The sequence below is a fragment of the Eupeodes corollae genome, chromosome 1 (genome assembly GCF_945859685.1).
Source record: "Eupeodes corollae chromosome 1, idEupCoro1.1, whole genome shotgun sequence".
Taxonomy (NCBI): Eukaryota; Metazoa; Arthropoda; class Insecta; order Diptera; family Syrphidae; genus Eupeodes; species Eupeodes corollae.
The window spans coordinates 49,552,274-49,576,333 of record NC_079147.1 but is presented as its reverse complement, the minus strand read 5'-3'; the positions used below and the strand labels follow the sequence as shown (position 1 = coordinate 49,576,333).

Here is a 24,060-nt window from a genome sequence, read left to right as displayed (position 1 = left end):
TCTTTTCAAAACTTTGAGATATTGGATTTAATTTACTTTTATCTTTTCAAACATCTTGTTGTCAACATTCAGTTAAAGTTTGAAAAAAATCGAATTGACAGTTTTTTTTCCAAAAAAAAAAACCTAAAAAAAAAATTATAAAAGTTGGTAAAAATTGATTTTCGACTCAAATATCTTTTAAAAAATAAGAAATATTGTTTTCAACATTTGGTAAAATTTTCAAAAAATCGAATTGACAGTTGTTTTTACAAAAAATAAAACTCTAAAAAAAAAAACAATACTAAAACTTGGTAAAAATTTACTTTCGGCTCAAATAGCTTTTCAAAACTTAAAAATATTGGCTTGAAACTTATTTTATTTCACAGAAAATATTGTTTTCCATATTCAGTAATTTTTATATAAAAATTCAACAGTCCGTTTTTTTCATAAAAAATAAAATCTACAAAAAATAGCAAATTTGGTAAAAATTGATACGAGTACATATAGACAAACTTTTAAGCAAGACAAATCGACAGACGGGATGGGAAGTTATCAGTGTGGGTCGCATCCCAGCCTCTTTTTTCATTTCATTTTATAACAACAAAAAAACATAAATATTTTCTTCATCGTAGCCAAATGCTATAAAAGTAGTAGAAGGATATGCTTTCTATTATTTTCTTGAATTTACATTCATTGCTTCATCATTTCAAAACATGAAAATTTATATCCTCCTCTCTCTATATCACTTAGGCATCGCTGTGCTGCAGTACTTTACAACCCTTACTATATTAAGCTTGTTTGAAGGGTTAAAAGGATAAAGGTAAACATGACTTAAAGCAATATCCACGGAGAGTAAGAATGACAAAAAAAAACAAGCTTATTTGAAATGCGTTCTCTGTCTGCATCATTTCTTGAGGCAATAAAGCAAAGACCTTACAATCAGTATCATAATCAAAAAGTGCCAAGCAACCAGTTGTATAGTTGCATACACGAGTACCATAGCAGTGGCAGAAAGAAAAAAAAAGGACCAAGAAAGGACCTCTTTCATTTATTTGTACAACTCACCATTGCACAGTAGTCAGCGTCAGTTTCCCATTGGGCTTTCCTCCTTTTGTGATAAGATCGTCGCCAAGGATGTCTCCAAACCTGCAATTGAATATTAAAAGCAATTCAAGATTATACGGTTCATTTCATTTTTCTTTTATTATTTAAATTCGAAAAAGAAGGGAGGGTATTAAATAAGAACGGTAAAGATATAGATGAGTTTAGCTTTATTCGTAGGTATAGGTAATTGAGCTTGGTAATTTAGAAACGTCGTCGGATGGGGCGGGTGAAATGGGATTCAATATTTTTATATTTGATATTTTGATTTGAAATTCATTAATTTTGAATATTTTCATGATTTATTCAATTTATTTAAAATATAATCTTGTAGAATCTTTTGAATTTTTAATTTTATGAAAATAAATTTAATTGAATTATTTAATTGTTTTACCAATAAACGGAATGATATCCCGGCGCTGTGAATCCCATTATTTTATAGTTAAAAAAAGCAGACATCCTAAAAACTTCCAATTTCTGACAAAAATTAAGTTTTTTCTCTTAATAGTGAAATAAATTTAGATGTACACTTGGGCATATACTAAATATTCGATAATCAAAATTTAATTGAATTCATTCATTTAAGTCATATTTCATGTTATCACTGATAAATTTAAAACTAGGCTGGTACAAAATTTGAAACAGTTCATATAGTTTGCAAAAGTTCACCGCAAACCGACATCTGTAAGTTAAAGCGTAGAAGGGCTATTTGGAAGTGATTTGATTCTTATCGTTTGATTTTTATCGTTTGAATGGTTCGAAAATAGTTAAATTTACTAAAATAGATGTTTATTTTTAGCGAGGACTTTCCAATCGTTCTGTAGCTCGAAAAATTTAAAGGAGACCAAAGGCAGTTAATAACAACTTAAACTAATCATAATTATATGGACAACATTACAAAGGATCTACTTTTAGCATTCTTTCAATTAAAGATTAGAGAAAACTCATTAGAAAAGCTTTTAATTCACACATTTTTTTAATAAGATCCTACATGAAACTGGATTAAAAGTGAGCCAAATCATTATTAGTCGAGTCATCAAAAAATCCAGACACCTGAAGCTAAAAAAAAAGTTCACTAAACAATACCGAACTCAATTTAAAACCTAGACATCTTGCGGCTTTTTTGGCGACATCACGTATGTGATCGCTCGACAAAAGGAGGTTGCGTTAATGCAAGCGCCACTCATAGATAGTGGCAAAGAGGGTTTATCTGGCTTTAACGATACAAGACAGCATTGGATTTTCGGAGCATTAAATATCACATGGTTTTTCACTCGCCATTGCCTATTGCTGTGTAGGTCGGAATTTAATGAGCTTATCATATTTTTCAGTTTCAGTTCCACATCCAAGAGGGAGGTTGTGAGCCGAGAAACGAATATGAAAAGCTAAGAGACCTATCGTCAGCGAAACAATGTATTGTATTAGAAGTAGCAGACAGGAGATCATTTATAAAAATCAAGAAAGGTTCGGAGACAAAACGGAGCCCTGTGGCACACCAGCATCTATTTCATGGGTTTCAGACTTGAATGCGTCAAAAACGACTTGTATTGAACGGTTTGAAAGAAAGTGTCTAATCCAAGGAAGAAGAGATTTGTCGATAAAGAAAGCACGCATTTTCAATAAGAGAGAAAGATGCCAGAATTTATTAAATGCCTTTGAAATATCAAGTGCAATAATCTTAATTTCTCGAAAACTATGTAAAGATTTGTTCCACTGTTCGGTGAGATGAACGTGAGGTCACCAGTGGACATATTGCTATGAAAGCCGTATTACCGGTCATTAAGAAGCTTGCGTTCTTCAAGATATTTCTTAAGCTGATAATCTTTTTAGATGAAAATAAGTTCAACCTCGATGGATCGGACGAATATAATCATTACATCCATGATTTAAGAAAAGAGAAATCTTCTTATATCGCCATCTAAGCTGGGAGGGAGTGAGTTATTGTATATAATTCCATATCATTTTATAACACACTTGAATTCTTCCCGTAAAACGTAAAATGACTGTAGTTACTACTACAAAACTATTTTGGAAACAACTTGACCAGTTTCAGTCCCATAACATTTTTAGACCGTTCCGGTCATCAAGACAATGCACCGATTGATACGGCTGCTTTAATTATTTAACAGCCAAAATTATACAGCCGTTAAAGTGGTCATGATATTCTCCTGATTTGAGTATCATCAACCATGTATGGGTGACACGCAAGGTTTATGAAGCTGTAAAGCAGTATTGAAGTAAAGAGAGGTTAACTGAGGTTGTGAAATTGGCCTGCGCACTACTATTTCCTAAGATCTTTAAATTCGCTTAACGATTTCCTAAAGGTTCGCACTTTTCAGGTAAATCAAAATATAGGAGGTTGTTCAAAGTATTAAAGTAATTGGAATAAGTCTACAAAATAAATATCAAATTTAAAAAACAAATGAAAAACAAAAAAAAAGAGGCTGGGATGCAACCCACACTGATAACTTCCATCCTTTCTGTAGATTTGTCTTGCTTAAAAGTTTTGTAGGTTTTTGTGTTGTGTTAAAAAAAAGTTGTCAGTTGAATTATTCTAAAAAACTTTAAAATTTACAAAATATCTTACATACAAAGAAATATTTCAGTTTGAAAATCTAGTTTTGTTGAATAGATTTTCAGTCGAAAACAAATTTTTAACATTTTTAGTAGCAGTATTTTTAATTTGGGTCGAAAGTAAATTTGTAAGTATTGTTTTTTTTTTTTGGTTTTTATTTTTTGTAAAAAACTGTCAATAAGATTTTCTCAAAATTTTACTGAATATTAACAACAATATTTTTTATTAGATAAAAGCAGCTTAAAGATAATATCTCAAAGTTTTTGGAAGATATTTGAGGCAAAAATACATTTTTACTAACTTTTATTAATTTTCTTGCTCAGGTTTTTATTTTTTTGTAAAAAAAACTGTCAATTTGATTCTTTTCAAAATTTTACCGGATGTAAAAAACAATATTTCTTATAAGACTAAATAAGTTTGAAGGAATAAACTCAAGTTCAATAAGCTGAAATTCAATTTTTACCAACTTTGAGATATGTTTTGTAAGGTTTTTAATTTTTATAAAATGTCGGTTTGATTTTTCTCAAAATTTTACCAGATGTTAAAAACGTTATTTTTCGGTGCACAAAATTGTTTGGATGATGAAATAATTTTGTATTCGTAAAATTTTGTTAAAAGGTTCTTTTGATTTAAAAAAAAAAAACAGTTAATTGGATTTTTTGCAAAAATACACTGGTTTGGTATCAAGTTACAGTATATAATACAAAAATTTAATTCAAGTCTCTAGCGACATTAGTTTTTGAGATATTTATAGTTAACCAAAATTTTTAGCTTTTTTTTAAACTGCTATTGTAAAAAAAAACCACCCACGCAATATATAACAAAATGTATTTTACGTCGATATCTCTGCTGGCTCTTAAGCTATGGACGACGAAAAAAACGTCGCGAACGTACGCACAGACGCGTGCAGAGACATCGTTCTAAAAATCTTTTATTTCGACTCTAGGGACATTGAAACGTCGAGAAATGTCAAAATTTTCAATTTGACAAATCGGACCCATAACAATAACTTCCTACGGGAAGTAAAAAAGGTGAAAATGTTGGTTAACCCAAAATATTTCACAAACCAATAACGCTAGCGACTTGAATTAAATATATTGTAACGTAATACCAAACAAGTATACTTTTGGAATAAAATTCAATTAACGATTTTTTTATAAATCAAAAAAATTAAAAAAAAATTTGTCACCTCGAATATCTTATAAACAAAAAATGATTTTATCTTAAAAAATAATTCTGTGCCACAAATAATAACGTGTTTGACATCTCGTGAAATTTTGAAGAAAATCAAATTGACAGTTTTTTTTTAATAAAAAATAAAAACCTAAAAAAAGTATTGAAAAAAACTTGAGATATTGGGTTCAAATTCATTCTAGGTTATACTATTTTTTTTTTTTTTAATTCGATTAAATTTTGAGTAAAATTACAAAAACTAAGCAATCAAATAAAACATTTAAGTTATTTATTTAAACTGAGGCTTAAGTAGTTTTCAATTCCAATAGCTTTTTAGAAATTTAAGATGATAGCTTTAAACAAATTTTATTTTATAAGAAACTAGCGGCTCGGTACGTGCTTCGGTACGTATGAGGCATAGTAATAAAACAAATAATATTTAATAAAAAAAATTATTATTAAGTTCATTTATTCAAACAAAAAAATATTTCAAATTGCTAGCTATTGGTTAGTCTAAAACAGTTGGATAAACAAAATTTTTATTTTTTTTTAATTTTGAGCATGAATACATAAACAGTTGAGGGTACCGACTCTGAAAAAGGCAACATAAAGTTGGCCATGTGAAAATCATGATTCCTCCAAATTGGCACCACAAACGTTAAGTGTTTGCCCTTGGGCCTTATTTATGAACATCGCAAATTTTGAACGCACAGGATATTGTAATCTTTTTGAATTTAAATGGCATATCAGTTGGAATCATAAAGATACTCGGTATCAAACACACTTCTCCTTTTAATTTACAAGTTAACTTTGTAGCTTCAATCAAATTTGGCAATAACTTTTTCACTGCCAATCTGGGGTCATTACACAGTTTTGGTGGATTAATATTTTGTAATAATATAATCAAAGAACCAGTCTTCAGATTCAAGCAATGTGGTGGTATACCAGCCGGTTCCAATGAATTTAAAAATTCAATTGGATAATTCATTGGTTCATCTTGATTCATAACACTGTCAATTGGTTTATATGTCGTGACTACACTTGGCAGTTTCGATTGAATTTAAAAATTAATGGCATTGATATGATTGTTTTTCGGTGCTAAACTGGTGCGTTCTCTTAAACAATCATGATTTCTGTAATTTTGAAGAAAATTCGGATAAACACATTCAATCAACTCATCTATAGATTGCGCAATTGTACAAAAATTGTTCGGTAAAGTGATCAATCCGTTGGTACTGTCGATTGGTATTTTGACATCACCAATTTTTAAAAATTATTTTGATAACTCATGGGCAGTGCAGCATAATGTAAGTGAATATACATATTTATGTTAAGTGTCAATCTTCTTACATATCTCCAAAGAACTGATGACTTCAAATAGGCGTTTATTTTATCTGTAGGAGTTGATCGAGGAATGACAGGCAATGTTTGATGAAAGTCCCCTGACAGCAATATCAGAGCACCACCAATACAGCTGTTGATTACAGTGTAAATCTTGCATTGTTCGATTAAATGCTTCTATTGATTTTTTATTCGCCATTCTGCACTCATCCCATAAAATAATTGACGTTAATCGCAGAACTTTTGCCATAGCAGAATTTCTCGAAATATTGCAAGTTGGAGTTTCAATCACCCGTACAATGTACATTCAATGGCAATTTTAATACAGAGTGTGCGGTCCGACCATAATGTTACAACAATTCCCTAAGATGCAAGTGACAATGCAATTTTCTGTTCCGATCGAATAGCCGCTAAAATCAATAATACAACGAAAGTTTTGCCTGTACCACCAGGTGCATCCAAGATATATAATCCACCTGTATTATTGGAAATGGCTTGCATGATTGTGTCATACACATGTTTTTGTTCAATATTTAATTTAGTTAAATCCAATCGTACAAATAAGCGTAAATCAAGTTGCAATTCACGGACAAAAAAATCATGTAGGAATCTTACGATTTGGTGCGGTCATACCCAATTGTGCTGATGCTTTATGTACAATCGTTAAACACATATTATCTTCAATTATTATTACAGCTTCGTTCTAAATTTTCAAGGTAATCAAGAAAAAGGGATTTCTTTAAGTACAAAGTGTTTGTGTTTGGGAATATAGAAAGATGTTGATTTTATACCTTTTCAAGATTTTTTTTAAATTTTCTCTACGTACAAACCTTCTCTAGACTTCCACGAATAATTCAAGACCAAAATTAGCCAAATCGGTAAAGGCATTGTTGAGTTATAAAATTACAACGAAAAGTGGCATTGATTTTTATATATATATATAGATAGATGTTGTTGTCAATATTCGGTATAATTAAAAAAAAATGTTTACAAAATATGAAACATTTTAAAAAATATCACAAAAATACCGAAAGTTGGATTTCGACTAAAAATCTCGTTAGCAAAATTATATTTTTAAATGAAACTATTTCATCATATTCTAAATATTTGTGGTATGTTAAACTTTTTTTTTTATAATTCAACTGACATCCTTTTTTTTCAAAATACGAAAACCTACAGAAATTTTAAGCAAGACAAATCGACAGACTGGATGGGAAGTTATCAGTGTGGGTCGCATTCTCTCCTCGTTTGTATTTATTTATTTCTGGATCTATTTTCTTATTAATTGTTTGCTTGAGTATATTGTGTTCTATCTAGAGCTTCATCGTTTTAATTTTTTATTGAACGTTTTTAGAAGCTTGCTTATTATCAGCAACAAGGTAGTTATATACCATATCTTTGTGAATTGCGCAATATAGGTTAAGACATCAACAATGTATATTTTTCGATAAAATAAATAAATAACCTAGAAAATAAATAAGAATGTTAACATAAAAACGTAGTTGTTAACATTTTAAATATTTAGAAAAATCTAAACTTTTTTTTAACAAAAATAATAATCTTAAAATGTTTGCAGAGAACGAATGGGCACATTGGTTTGTTGTTTACTTTCGGTTAAATAAAACAAAACAATTGATTGTGTTTTTATTTAACAACAAAAAAACTTAAACTTAACGAATTTCTGTACAGAAAAACAATATGGGATACTTTCTTAGTGCCTTAAATAAAACTTAATGCAAACAAAAATATTCTTTATCAATATTTAATTGCTCTATATTGGTAAACATCACTGTCAAATAGTGATCCCACTTTTTAGAATCATTAACCAGGAACGCATAACGAAAAATTAATATTCAAAAAATACTTTTTTCCCCTTACCTGATTAATATTAATAAATATTTGTTGTTCTTAAACACTTTATAAAAAAGAACCAAAGACAAATAACACCCTATTTTCATTTGTATACCTTAAGCGACCGTTAACATACAAATTACGATAATCGTCTCACAGAAACAAAACAACAAAAAAAAAGTTATTTACATTTTAATTAAACCAAACAAAAAAAGAAGAAAAATATATTATAAGGAAAAATGCCAAAAGCCATTGAATTCTGGTAATGACCTCGAAATTACTTCGGACAGTGGCTAAATGATTTATGAAGAAAACGTCATTAGTGCAAAAGAAGGTAATATTCTTATACAGGACACCATTTTGAAGTAATTTATTTTGTCATTTTTAAACGCTGACATTTTGTACTGGGATTATACTCGAGTTCAAGAGAAACTACTAGCCTTGTTTTCAATTTTTAACACAAAATTGATTTAAGGATAAAAGTTTAGTATTTTGGGTTTTTTAACTTGAATCTGTTGGTGTGTCGGCAATTTTTAACAATCATTGTTTGGTGTTTTTAGAATTATTTGCATATTAATGCCGTTTTTAAAGTTTTTCTAAAAGAAAAATTTCAAAGTATAAAAGAAACTAAGAAACGAAATGAGTTTTCAAGACATAGTATTTTTAACTTCTCACATTAAGTTATTGAAATTAATCCGATTGTCGAATTGAAAATTTTGACATTTCTCGACGTTTCAAGGTCAATAAATGTTGTTTTACAGATAATAATATAACATCAAACGATGCAGAAAGGGTGTTTTTTTCTACAGCATTTGTCTTCTTAGCATTTTGTTCCAAATCGATTGAAGTATCATGAGATAAAGGAAGATATACGATTTCAAACTTTGTATCTTATCCTACACAATATTTTGTTATTAGTGATGTAAGACCTTTAAACTATCGACAGATGGCCACGATTGAGAAGTTATCAGTGTTAGCTGAGATGACTTTTATTGATTTTTTTCCAATTTCATACGTTTTTGCGTATTTACAAATTTTTCAAAACTTCTTCTAAAGTTCTTCGTTCTAAAAGTTGTTCGTGCAAATAAATTGAAGAATTAAAAAAATGAGTTTTGAAAACTTTATTTGACAAAAAAAAAAAAAAATGGTCTTAGAAGTCCATAAACTATTCTTTATTTGAAAAGATAAGGAAATTAACAACTTCTGTAGAACAATTTTAAAAATTTACAGATAGAAAAATAAGAATGACAGTCAAAATTACACTTTAGTATACATAAATCCCCTCATAAGAAAGCTGCTGCTTTAGTAGGATAACATTGCCACCTTTATTAAAGTTCGTGGAAAAAAAGTAAAGAACTTTAAGATATTTATTTTTTATCAAACCAAGACCACCATAATTGTCTTTATTTTATTTCGTTTTCATATTTCAAACTCCAGACACAAAACCTCTCTATACTCATGCCGCAGAGAAAAGGTAAAAGACTAAAATAGAATTTAAAAAACACAAAAAAAAAAACATTCGTACAAAGGGTCGTCGACCAAGTTATTCACCTTTGTATATGCAGTGAATTTTTGTATTGAAAAGGATTTTATTTAAATGCGGTTAAAAGATATATCCTAGATCCAAAAAAATCTTCTTATACTTATAAAAGCTAAGGATTGCAAAAACCCATCGACAAAGTTAAAAAAGGATAGAAAAATATAAAAAGCTCAAACGAAACAACAACAAAAATCCAAAAAATCCCAGCCACAAGAAGAAACAAAAACCCTGCATTTTCAAATAGGTCAAAGTTGCACTTCCTAACCAGCAAGGATCATTGTAGGTGGATGTAACTTATTTAAATGTACCTAAAAAATGTAAAGTGGAATGCATCCGTTACATTGTTGCATTGTAGGCGACTGGTTTATACAAAGAATAATTTATTCACTGAGTCCTTTTTTATCCTTTTATTTTTGTATGTTGGTATAGCAAATAAAGCATCCTTTTCTATCCCGCCCCCTCTATCCACTTTGATGGTCGTGGTCGTCATCGAGATAAAGTATAGCGCTGGCACTGGTTTGAGATTTAAAAATAAAATGCGGGCACACTGGCATTGTTTTGCACATTATTGTTCAAATCCTCTTTAGATAGTTTGGAGGGCGACCAAAGGATTCTATTCGACTTTTATTTCTTTTTTTTTTCTCGTCATTGTCGTTGGTATTAGAGTTGGTATTGGTATTATTTTGTTGTTGTATTTTCTTATATTTAAAAATAGAATCATGAAATCAACTCTGCTCTCCTGAATGTGATCTGTCCTCGATTTAAAGTTTCTTTTGTCTGCTATTATGCTTAATGTATTGCTTGAAATCTTCTACGAGGAGAATAGACTTTTGGATAATTAATTTTTAGGAAAACAAGTAGGTCAGTCCAGATTTAATGTTTCTTTTTTTGAAACAGATTCTTTTTTTTTAAAAGGGGATACCAACATTTGCATTGGTCAAGCATTTGAAAATGTTTCTTAAAAAGTATCTATATACAAAACAATGCAGAGAATAGTTTCACCAGACGATAGATTTTGTCATTTAAAGGTGTTTAATGCTATTCTGAGGAGTCCTTGGAAGAATTTTAGACACGTATTTAAAATTATGCTACAGCTGAAGTCTTATATTATAAAAAGATTTCTATTTCAAGGAGTGAAAAATAAGTAAAGAATGTATAAAGTGTTGAAAGGTGTTGATTTAATTAAGAATTTTCCGACTGCATTCAAAGTGACTCAAGATTTGTTTCATATTTTTAAGAAAAACGTATTTTAAATTTAATTTAAAACTTTAAAAAAAATATTTGAGTTTTGAATAGAAACATGAAACCCGATGGAAAAGAATTTTTTCTTCGTAAATGACCTAAATTCAAATCTGATTCCAAAATAGTTTACATCAAGTTTTTCAGATTCTTATCTTAAAAATACAAATAAAATTTCATGAGATATTCAGTCTAAATATTTAAAATACCCTTTTTTAACATCATTAAAATTCTGTTAAAGCAGGTTTTACAAGAAAGTCTAATTTTTAGTTTTATAACGAATCCGTAATTTTAACAAAAATATCATTATACTTTTTTAAAGTATATTAAAAAAATGTAAAAATGATGCCCAAAAAATGCTTTTTAAAATTGAGTCAAATTTTTGAAATCGATGTTCAATTTTAGAACCAAAAACTAAGTAAGATCCAAAAATGATTTAATTCGTATCAAAAAGACAAATATACGTACTTTGAAAAAATTACGATATTTTTCGGGAGCAGAAACAAAATAATCCATTAAATATGTAACTTAGTTTCTGGAAATTTATATAAGCTATTATTATATAATATAGTGTCAAAAAGGCCTTATTTACGCATTTTTTTGGATTTCAACACGTTATACCTCGAAAACCTTACCAAATATTTTTAAGTCCATTTGATTTAAGGCCATCAAACCCTTTTTAAAAAATGCAATTTTATTGCCAGGAAAAAAACCTGGCAATAAAATTGCCATTTAAATTAAAAGTCCTTGGATACACAAACGACATAAAGCCGTTTTGCACAGATCAGAAAGCACACTTCTAAATGAAGTATAAACAAGTTTTTTTTATTCATTTAAGCCATCATAAACAATTTTTGCACAGAGGACTTTAAATCATCAGTGAAAACCCTGAAATAGTAATAGTTTTTAGTTAGCTTAAGTTATAAAAAGATCAGGTTTAATTTTTATTGGGGGATAGATTTATGTAGCTGTCATTTTTGAAGCTAAATGACACTGGATTAAAGCAAAAACCATACCAATTCTATATATGCAACCGAACCCGCTTCAACAATGCATTGAAACTGTCAACATTCAATAATATTATATAAAGATAAACCCTAGAAGTTTTGAGTCCTGAAAATATTTCTAGACTGTCAATAATGAAGCAAGTTTGACAAATAGGGCTGTTTGGATAAGTTAGTGATGTGAAAAGTCAAAATTGTATAATTCTCAAGAACAAACTGGAAATGGTGGTGTTCAAAAACCCACCTTTACAAATTTTGCAATGACCTCTAAAATTATGCATTATCTCGTGTTTTCTTTTTCTAAAATTAGTCATAAAATTAGCTGGGTGTCGATGGACAGGCAAGCGTCTTTCAACCAAATTGACCAATTCGCCAATAGTCGACGCTTTAGAAGCAGTCTCTTTGATATCCGAAACAGAAGAGGCGCCAACCTGGGACTTGCCCGTGACCACCACTTAATGATAGCTCTCTAAGATTGCGTACAGCTACAATTCGCAGCTCCAACGGAATAACACGAGCCCTAACATTCAACATCGCCAGACTAAAGGATCTTAATAATTCAGGGACCACCTGTCTCACGAAATGAGAACAATCAGCAGCACAGTACATGACTACATCGAAACCATTGGAATGCTACGAAAAATGTTTTTATTTCAGGTGCTGACATAAAAGTCGGTCGAAAAGAAGGAAGCAACAACACTTGGCTTCCAGAAGAATCTTGGGCAAGGATAAACGAACGCAAACAGCTCGAATAACTGCTGCACAAGGGGAAGAAAGAAATGAGCTGAGGTCATAGTACCACATGAAAAAGAGAGAAGATCACCGCAGTGTGTGCCGTGACAAGCATAACTACATCAACGCATTGTAAGAAGCAGAAGATGCTGCAAACAGGTTTGACAGCAGAACCTTTTACAGAATAACCAAAGAGCTGACCGGTACACACAGCTCGAAACAACACCTGGTGAAAGAAGTAGACGGTACTGTAATAAGTTCGGTGGTAGAGAAAGTGAGAAGGTGGAAAGAACGCTTTTTCTCGGTTTTAAACCGAGTCTTTGCAAACAACGTGCAGCCGATACCTTCTGAAGCGCCTGAAGAAACTAATCCCCGAATCTGCACCGTACCTCCCAGTAAAGATGAGATCGTTGCCGCAATTTAAGCACTAAAGAACAACAAAGCGTTAGGGCTTGATGGAATTCCCGCAGAACTTTTAAACGCACCGCCAACGTCATCCAGCGAACTGCTTCATTAGCACATAAAAGAATCCTGGACCACTGAAAACTTCCCCTATGAGTGGAAGAAGGGAATTATAGTGAACACCCAAGAAAAGGAGAACTGACCATGTGCGAGAAATGGAGTGCCTTTCACCTGCCGGTGCCAAAAAGGTAGCAAAAGTATACTGGAATGCATCAGAGAACACCTTGAGGCCACACTCGATACCGAACAAGCAGGATTCCGCGCTGGATCCTACTGTATTGATCACATCAACACCCTGCGGATTATTATTGAACAGTGCGTTAAATATCGATCACCACTAAACCTGCTGTTCATCGTCTTCGAGAAGGCCTTTGATAGTGTTAACAGGGAGTATATCTGGTTAGCTTTGCGGAGTAGAGCCATCCCAGAAAAAATAATTGCTATTATTAAAGTAGCATATGATGGATCCAAGTGTTCTGCACGATGGTAGGTTGTCAGATGATTTTGAAATCCGAAGCGGAGTCAGATAGGGCTGTATTCTGTCGCCAATATTGTTTTTGTTGGTGATAAGCGATGTACTGCGGTCAGCTCTGCCAAATAGCGAAGGCATCCAATGGACTTTGAAATCCTATTAAAAGCACTTGTATTACGCGGACGATGTTTACTTACTCTCTCATAGGATCGTGGATCTCCATCAAATGACAACAAGTGTGGAGAGAGAAACAGAAGGTGTCGGGGCTGAAAATTAATTCCGGCAAAACAATAATGATCAGCCTCGGAAACCGACAATCCCCTCGAATAAATATTTCCTTGCAACAGGTAGAAAAAGTGAAAAGCTTTCAGTACGTTGCGTTGGAAGTATTGTCTCCATCGAAAGAGGGACCGAACAAGACGTTATATGTCGCATCGAAAAAGCAAAAGTGGCGTTCAGTAAATTTGGAGGAATAACTCTATCAGCTCAAGGACAAAGCTACTGTATTGCACAAATGTCGAATCTGTGCTTATTTATGGGCTCAGCACTTGGAAGGTTACTTCAGCGATTACAAGAAAGCTGCAAGCCTTTGTGAATAGATGAATTTGTAAAATCCTAAGGATTTTCTGTTCAAACCGTATATCAAATGAGGTTCTTCATAGTAGGACATGCCAGGAATCCATAGACTCTATGGTCTAAGTGACAATGGATTGGACATACGCTTTAAAAAGGCAACGACTGAATTGCAAGCTAAATAATGCAGTGGAATCCGCTAGACGACTGAGAAGCTCATGGCATAGAACATTCGAAGCGAAATCAGCGTCACTAGGCAAAAGTTGGAGGGAGCTGAAACACATCTCCGGAAACCGTACACGATGGCCATATGCCTTAAGGGGTTCCCAACGGACTTAACAGGTCTGAGAACGAAAGTAAGTAAGTTGTGTTTTTATTGAGACTCAAATTTCAATATATTTAAAGTTCATTTAATGTCATCACTTCAGCTGGTTGGTCACCAGCAAGGTAGTATCATCGCTGACTGGGTCCTTGAAATACCTTAAAATGATCCGGCTTTTCATCCAAGAATTTTCTCATTGACGATTCCAATTTTCACATCGGATAATAATTTAGTAAGTTCAGATTATTATAGAATGTTTGCTGAATAGATTATCAATCTTCAACTTGTTTATGAAAAGATTGTATGTGTCTTAAATGCATTTAAAAGCCTCAGAAATCAGTTCTTATTTTTGTTCCCGATACATTTCACATTATTCACATTTACTGATATCATTGCATAAAGTTATTCAAATATAAGTTCTATAGAAAAACTTTGTAGTCGTTACCCTTACCTGCATCACTATAATACTGAGTATAAATACTTGCTTGCGTAAGCCCACACATAAGTGTGTTTAAAAAACTTCACACCTTTGATGTTATTTCTGTTGTTTTAATAATAGATGTGTAAAATAGTTTTTTCCATCACAAAATATTAAAATAACTTACACAATCTATCGACATAATCGTTTTTCATGCCCTTTTCATGTAAGTTACATTATTGTATATTATTTTTATTTTGTATTTTGTATTTGTTTTTAACGCAGTGAATAACTTATGACCTTTGAGATATATGAAAGGTTTCAATAGTTTTTTTCTTTTCAAGAGAAATACTACATTAATTAAATGTTCTTTCATGTGGTAGTAAAACATTAATGCGCCTTCGTAGAGTCCACAAGCAAATAAAAAACAAATAACAATTCAAGACAAATAAATTAAAAAAAACACACATACGCCCGAGAGCACCATATAAACTACTGCATACTTTTAGGCCAACACATACATTTAATTTGCTTACATCAATACAATACATTCGTTTAGACAAAGCTTAAGTTTCATTGAAAGAAAAGGTGTATCATCTCCCTGCCATCTCATACGGCCACCGTTGCTTATGCTTTGCAGTCATAATCTTCTACTTAGAGTCTAACACAAACAAAGGTAGAATCATTGAATTTAAGACAGTTTCTCAAAAACAAAACAGGTCTTAAACGTTTCAACTCCCTTAAAACATAATTAGTTCTCTTTGTTTTAAAGCTTCTTATTTCAATTTTAACTCCATAAAAACACATTTTTAAAATGCATCATCCATAAATTCATCGCCGAACACAGATCTATCTTGTAGATAATTTATAAATTTGACTTTCTCATTTTAAAAAGTCATATTTAGCATCTTTATACGGTTATAAGTACAGCGGCAAACTAAGCTAACAGCTGTGTGAGAAAAAAGAAAAGACTTCAAAAAAAATTATCATTTTAATAACCCATATTAAAATGTCATAACGAAGCTAGAAGAACAGACAGCGAGCGAGTAAAAGAAAAAAGAAAAACACAGACATACAGTCACACAGACAGGCAGATCTGAAGACTCCTCCTTTGCAAATTTTCTCACTATTCTCGCTAACTTAGCGAATTAATATATCACAACGAGTGAACATTGCCAAAAGACATAATGAACAAAAGTCCTTTTTCCTGCGGATAATACCAAAAACTAAGGAGGAAATAGCAAGAAAAAAACAAAAAGAAAAGGGAAATGAAACGAAAACAACAAAAAAATGAGATGATAAACGGATAAACTATTTCGCGGACATTTTTACGCCACTCAGTTTTCAAGGATGTGTTTTTTCGAGGGTGAGATTCTAGGCGACAGCATCGCAATGGCATGGCGCAGCAGTAACGAACGAACGTAACGATGATAGTGTCACCTTCCTCTTCCTATATTGCTTGCTCCTATTTTATCCTTATCCTTATCATATATCTATCTATGTATACGACCAAACAATGTGAATTTGTCCCCTCTTAGCACTTCGCACGACTACATCACCATCGTCACCTCCACCGCATGTCCTTATAATAATAATAATAATTTTCTAATGTAGAACATTATTCTTACCTTTCGCTGCGTTTGCTCGAATGCTGGCAGAAAGGCGGCAAAGGATCCCTCGAGTGTGTCCGGATTACCACAGATGGCGTGCGATGTATCACAATAGTATGAGCATTTTCCGTGGAAGCATAAATTGTTGGACGGAGAAACGAAGAATGTCTTTAATAAATTATCATCAGCAACCTGGTAAATATCTGTGGTTATGTTTAATAGGCGACCGGTTACAGGCATTGCACGACGGAATCCCATGATCCTGGAAATAGGAATAAGGATATAATGAATGTAAGTATAGGTATAAGATATAGTCTGTGGTTATTCTATATTTGGTTATTTTGCTTTTTCTTGTAAATATTATAATTTTCTATAAGAACAACAAAACTTCATATATTTACATACACATGTGATCTAAGAGTAATATACGCTTAAGGAAATAAGATTGTTAGGTAGGGTATAACATACTAACGTAAATATCCCTATACACGTGAAAGGACCTAGGTTAAAGTTTAAAACGTTGGGTTATAAAGCACACAGCACCTTTGGCTCACTGATGTTGAAGGAAACCATGAATAATGCTGCGATATTTTCATATTTATAGGTGCAAAAATGCTACTTTAGAATATTATAATAACCCAAGAGACTTTATTGTATATTCTGGAGCGTGAGTTGTAAACACTATACACAGTTGTGAATGTAGATGTATGTGTAACTGTGTCGTGGTCGATTACTACGAGATTAAGATGAAAGGGTTGGTAATATTTTAATATATTGACCTAGAACACTGCACATTACATTATAAATATTTTAATAGCTTAATGTATATGCGTTTCAAATTAAAATTATAAAAGCTTTTTAATATATGGTTTTATGTTTCTTTATATTTTTATGACACAAATAATGTATTGGAAGATTTAAAACTACATTAACAAATTCGCATTTTTATTATTAGAAAAATGTATATTTCATTAAAATAAAAAAAATAACCCATAAATCATACAAGCTTTGTGTGACTTTCTAAGAAACAGTATATTTTTCGAATGCCTAATATGGGTTTCTAGATATAAACTTACTTCGGCTTGATTGGCCAAACATTTAAAGCAGTTAAACATTTTTAATAAGTCTTTCGAAATAAATATAGAGAGTGGGAGCGATTGGGATAGTGTTCAAATGATTGCATTCCTGTGCAAAAATGGTGTTTCTATTCGAATAAGATTAAACCTCATTTTTGGACGAATGCGTTGTTGGAAAACCTTTTTTTGTTGATTGTGATTCCTTATTTTCAAGAACCAAAATGAATGTTCTATTTAAGTCGAAGATTGTGTGCTGGTAAATATTTTTTTTAAAACAGTCGCAAAAGTCATTGCCGATAAAAATAAGCACATACTCAAAGGTTGTTTATAGAACTCTTGAAAAGTGTAATAAATGCGAGAAAGATTACACATTCGCGTAGTGGAGCTAAACAACAAAAAGAAAAAAAACTGATGAAAAGCGCCAGTTTAACGGTTAAAACGTTTAGGTGGAGAAATGCAGACAACTACTTCACTTGTCCATAGTCCATTTGAAACGACGTTAGAATACGGATGAGGCAAGAAATATTACGAGACTGTTTTCAAAAGACTTAAATAGACTAATGATGTGATTTCCATCATTAATTTTAACAGCTCATCGTTAAATACTAACCAAGAGGCTTATAAGTAAGTTTTGTTGGAACACCAGCCAACGGATGGAAGTTATAAAAAAGCTTCGGACACATATAAGTTTTTAAGGTTGTAGCCTGATTAGAAGGATAGACAAATTTCTTGCATCTTTTCAGAAAAGTCTTATTTTTTCGACATCTTGTAAATTTCTCACTAAATGAAGTCGGTTTTGCTGGAAACTCATATTTTCGATAAAAGTTCGATCTTTCCGTTTTTATCAATATTACTTTCTCTATAACAATCCGCATATCTATAGCCTTGGAAAAAGGGAAGTTAGTGTAATCAGGTAGCAAAATTTTTGACTTCTCATAGGAAATTATTGTAATATTTCTCGACGTTTCAGGGTCCCTAGAGTCGATATAAAAGTTTTTATAGAGATCTCTGTGCGTGCATGTGTGCGTAGAGGCATCGACTTCAAACAAATTTTTTTGTACAGATAAGAATGCAGAAAGATGTTCAAAGGACTCTCAAAAAATTGATTGGGTGGTTTTATACCTTAACTGTTTGAAAAAAGGGTGAACATTTTGGGTAACCCTAAATATCTCACGAATCAATAACGGGAAAGACTTGAGTTAAATTTAATATGTTATATTGAACCGTGATACCAAATAAATATATTTTTGAAAAAAAAAAATCCAAATTTTTATAAATAAAAAACTGAAAAACCACGAAAATTTTACGAACAAAATATTATTTTATCCATAAATTAATTTTGTAGAAACGTTTTTAACAACTGGTAAAGTTTTCAAAAAATTGAATTGATACCTTTTTACTTTTAAACCTAAAAACAGAATTGCATAAAGTTGGTAAAAAATGATGTTTGACTCAAGAATTTAAAGTATTGTCTTCAAACTTTTTTTATTTCACAGAAAATATTGTTTTCGATTTTCCGTAGTTTTTTTGTATTTCACAGAAAATATTGTTTTCGATTTTCCATAGTTTTTTTATAAAAATCCAACAGTCCATTGGAGTTATTTGAGTCGAAAGTAAATTTTTACCAAGTTTTAGTAATGGTGGTTTTTGTTACGTTTTTATTTTTCGTAAGAAAACTGTCAATTCGATTTTTCTCCAAATTTTAATGGATGTTGAACACAATATTTCTTATAAGTAAAAATTAGTTGAAATTCAGAATCTCAATTTTTTGAAAAGATTTTAGAGTTGAAATTTAATTCTTACCAACTTTGAGTAATGCTTTTTTATGTTTTTATTTTTTATAAAAAAAATGTCGGTTTGATTTTTCTTAAAATCTTACCAGATGTTAAAAACTTTATTTTTCGTTGCACAAAATTGTTTTGGAGATAAAATCATTTTGCACTCGTAGAATTTTTGAGGTGACAAATTTTTTTTTCAGTTTTTTTGATTTATAAAAAAACGTTAATTGGATTTTCTTTTATAAAAATACACTTGTTTTGTATCATGTTTCAATATATTATATAAAATTTAATTGAAGTCTCTTGAGGTTTTCGTGCATGAAATATATAGGTTTAACTAAAATGTTCACCTTTTTTTAAACTACTATAGTAAAAAAACCACCCATTCAATTTTCTTGAGAGCCCTTTCTACATATTTTTGCTTTATTATCTGTATAACAAAATTTATTTGCAGTCAATGTCTCTTCTGGTTCTTGAGCTATGGACGACGTAAGAAACGTACAAACGTACGTACACACGCACGCATAGACATCTTTCTAACAATCTTTTATTTCGACTCTATTGACCTTAAAACGTCAAGAAATGTCAACATTTTCAATTTAACAAATTGGACAGATTAGAATTATTTCCTATAAGAGGTTAATAAATATTTTTAAGAAATGCTACTTAATTTGGTACAAATATATTTTCGACTTAAAGTCTTGTTTACAAAAACAGATTTTAAAATCAAACAACTTTTTCGTCATATGCAAAATATTTCTGGTAATTTAAATTTTTTTCAAATTATTCAACTGACAGTTTTTTTAGCAAAACACGAAAACCTACAAACCTTTCAAGCAAAACTAATCGACAGACGGGATTGAAAGTTATAATTGTGGGTCGCATCGCAGCCCCTTTTTGCATTTGCTTCCAAAAGTTTGGAAAAAGTTTAAATTACATTTGGTGCAATAACCTGTGCATTTATTTCTAAATTATTTAACATTTATAGTTTACTTTTAGATCAGCCAAGAATACTCATGATATTCTGAACACCAATTGACATCGACATGTTTGATTTAGTTGGTCTTAGAGATCAGGGCTTGTTCAAAATACAAACGGACACCTTTCTTATACTGAAAACTAATGAACATAAATAGAATTTACGATCATTATAAAATCCATCCTTACTAACGTCAATTGGATGAAAAGATCATTTGATTTATTCTTGAAAGACTTTTGATATGTGAAATTTAATTACACTCCAGGTATATCAATGAGCTTTGGTTACAATCTCTCAAAGTCAAAGGTTCACTGTTCTATTTTCCTAATTTATGCAGAATACTCCATTGCGCGTCATATCGTATTATTCACACCCTTTAATAAATCGGTGTCAATAATACTAGCTTTTCTAAGGCGTATCAATAGATATATGTCTCAAGATTTAGAACAACAATAATAAAGTCTGTCTATCTGTTCCCGTAAAGAAGATGGTGAGAATTACCCTCAAAGTTTTGAAAAATGTTCTTTAGTGAATTTATTTGAAAACATTTCATACTTTGTTAGTAGACTTATGTTTATGAATTTACAGCCAAGGTGAAATGGATAGACAATTTGGATTTTACGAAAATTTTGACCAAAACCTTGTCAAATGATTCAAAGCATCTTTTGTTTAAAAGCTTTTTGAAGTTTCAAAATGCAAAAATCACAGAAGGATGATCCCAAAAGAACCTCTGGACCCAAGTGAAAAATATAATCTTTAAAAATATAAAAGTAACTAAATGTCATACGATTGTTTCTATAATATTAAAAAGTTTGTACTCTACTGTTTTGACAATAATTTTGTTGAAATAATTAAGTTGACAAAAAAAGCAGTCAAATTCTGCGATTGTGCCTCTAACTTGAAATGGCACTCTTCTATAATAAATAAATTCTGGTGTTCCACATGGTTCCGATTTGGTGCCCTCACTATTTCTTTTATTCTTTATGTTATTCCTAATATACTCGTATTTAAATTTATTGTGTTGATGATTTTTTTTCCTGTTAATTTCTGAATTCGCAGGTAAAAATAAATACGAATATTTTATTTCAACTCAACACAAGTGCAAAACTCAGAAAACGAATAATTTAAAAACAGATTTCCTATCAAACTAAATGTTTGTTTCTCCACCCTTCTGGTTTTGTTTTCTCATTTTATCTTTTTTGTTTTTTAAATAACTTTTATTTCAATTATTGTTCACAAATTCTTTTGAGCTTCCCCATTGCTTGTAACAAGGATAACGATTTTGTCGTCAATGTGGGTGCAAAAGTTATAATCTTTAAAGTGTTTTGATTAATCGTTTATTTTTTCAAAAAGATTACAAAGCAACTGAATAAACAAAACCGATTTAGTGCGTTCGTTACAAATTTAAAGAAAATAAGACCTTTTCCGGCACTCATCCTATTTTTAATCTCTTTAAACAAAAATATACATACAAATAAAAAGTGTAAAACAAACTAAAAGAAAAAAGCATCTTTTTCGCTGATAAGTCTTTGCACGTCATGCTTTTGCCTTTATATGATTGTTTTTTAAGAACTTTTGAGGAGACCAAAATTGAATTCCAATGGTTTGACAGTTTACCGACACAAATATTTTAAGAAAAGAAGCAATAACTTTATAAAATCATTCCACAAGGACCCCAACTTCAAAATATTTTATACAAAAATAAATATAAAAAAAATAAACATATCCCAAGGATAAGACAGAGAGACATGTTAAACCTTTGGTAAGCTAACATGCCGAGGCATCATCAGACAGAGGAGCATGTAAGATGTAAGGACGATGACTACGACGACGACGAAGACGACGAATATACTTGAATAATTTATTTGATGAATTTTTAAATTTTATTGCTTGGGGTTCGGATCTCTCGCTTTTGGGAATTTTCTGTTTCATCCGCTTACCATTCAGCCATCCAACCATCCAGCCATCCAGCACCATACCAGCCAAGTCAGCTAGGGTGCAAGCAAACCATAAGGCGGAAGTTATTATGTAACCCTCACGACAATGCCAATTGATTTATGTGACCCGTCCTTATGAAAAGAAGGCCCAACCAAAACGGACAAGGACGAGTACGAGTACGAGGACGACGATGACGATGACGATGGACGAGATTGTTGTTGGAGTTGAAGTTGGAATTGTATATATGAGCTCTACTATAGTAGAAGACACAGAGCCTTAGCATCAGAACATCGTATAACACAGGAAGGTGTTTGGCCAAACTTGGTCCATTATGCGGTGGAAGGACATTATTCTCCGTCTGTCATCGAAGAGCGACGAGCGCTCTAGTCTTTGTTATATTATATACGAAGGCAAAGCAAGGAAAGGAAAGGACCTGAGCTTTTGTACGAATATTCTATGGCTATATATGTTTAACGTTTATACTGTTATTATAATGCAGGTGAATTAATTATTCCAAACGAAGGACAATATTCCCTACTCCCTCAGGGACCCATGGAGATTAAAACGAGATGATGAGTGTCATCATTTTGGCTCTTTGGTAGTTGTTTGGCAGCACAATCCCTGTGATTTATTATTTGCCATACAATAATGTGATTGTATATTTTATTACCTCGACTATAAGAATAAAATGTAATTTGTTTATTTTTGAAAAATAAAAGAAGAACTAAACGGAGCTACGGATGTGATTTTGTGTTTTGGCTTGATTTGGCTTTGCTTTTGTTCACGCCAACTCCAACACCAACGCCATCAGATAGGACCCCCTCAGGGGAATGATAAAGGAACGCACTAATTTTGGTGAAAATTGCGATATTCAAATTATTATTATTATTATTATGAGTATACGAGAGTATTATGAGACGAGCATAAAAGATGGAAAAAGATTTATAGAGTGATTGTTGTCTACTGTATTTAAGCAGGTGCTATATAATATTATAGTAATAATTTTGTTTTTGGTACGTGAAAAAAAATGTATAAGAATTCTATACTGCTCGTTGGTTTTTAAGAGAATAATTTATATAAATTTTATCTTAATATCTGTTTTATGGAAACGAAAAATAAGAAAAGTAATACCATTAAAAAACAGTTAGAGGCAAATGTGTGGGAGGTTCTCTATCTCAGTTTTAAATCTCATTTTTATAAAATTATTCATAAAATAAAAATAAAAGAAATATGATTTTCTTTTGTTTTTATCTTATTTGTAAATTTTAAATACCAGACTTAGTTTCTCCAAATATCTCATTGAGTACTTTTGTAAAAAAAAAACTTTTTTGACACTGCATTTTATCAGAACTTGATGGCTTAAACGATATGGAAGCGAACAATTTTTTGAAAGTCTAAGATGATAACAAGAAAAAGAAAAGTAATAATGTTTTTTTGTTTCGATAAACAAAACCACAGAATTTAGAATGAAGAATTTGTTTGGTTTTTTTTAACTAAGAGGCTTATCCTTCTGGATAAATTTTAGGAGCACCTTTGCATTTGAAATGTGATTTTGAATTTTCTACTAGACTTTCAAAATGTATCAGTTTTTGGTGAATTACGAAAATATTATCCACTTTTGTCGATATTAAATCAAAGGACTTGGATAAGTCTTAAATTCTTGACAGTTGGTAAGATTAAATTGTATGAAATGTTGTACCTTAGATATTTGTTGTTTTCATAATTAAATTTGTATTTAAAAAATTTTCTTAAGTACACAGAACATACAACAAAATAAATTGAGGGTCTTTAATACTTTTTTAAAGGACCATAAATAGAATATATTATTTTGAGCTATTGCATCATGTACGTCGTATCTGTATATAAAAATGGAATGCCTTTTTAACAAAGCTTTAAG

The 24,060-nt window shown here is 31.2% G+C and overlaps 1 protein-coding gene across 2 annotated transcripts in view; it reads right to left on the bottom strand.

Moving 5' to 3' along the window:
- The window catches only part of LOC129941525 (extracellular serine/threonine protein CG31145), a 137,277-nt gene that overhangs the window by 21,309 nt on the left and 91,908 nt on the right, over positions 1-24,060 (bottom strand). For both annotated transcript variants that reach the window (XR_008780877.1, XM_056050196.1), the window contains exons 7-8: positions 16,411-16,654; positions 1,045-1,125 (exon numbers count right to left, since the gene is read on the bottom strand). Coding sequence is in view for 1 of the 2 variants with exons in the window: in XM_056050196.1 (XP_055906171.1) it covers positions 1,045-1,125; positions 16,411-16,654 (325 nt within the window). In the remaining variant the exon portion in view is untranslated. The remainder of the gene's footprint in view (positions 1-1,044; positions 1,126-16,410; positions 16,655-24,060) is intronic.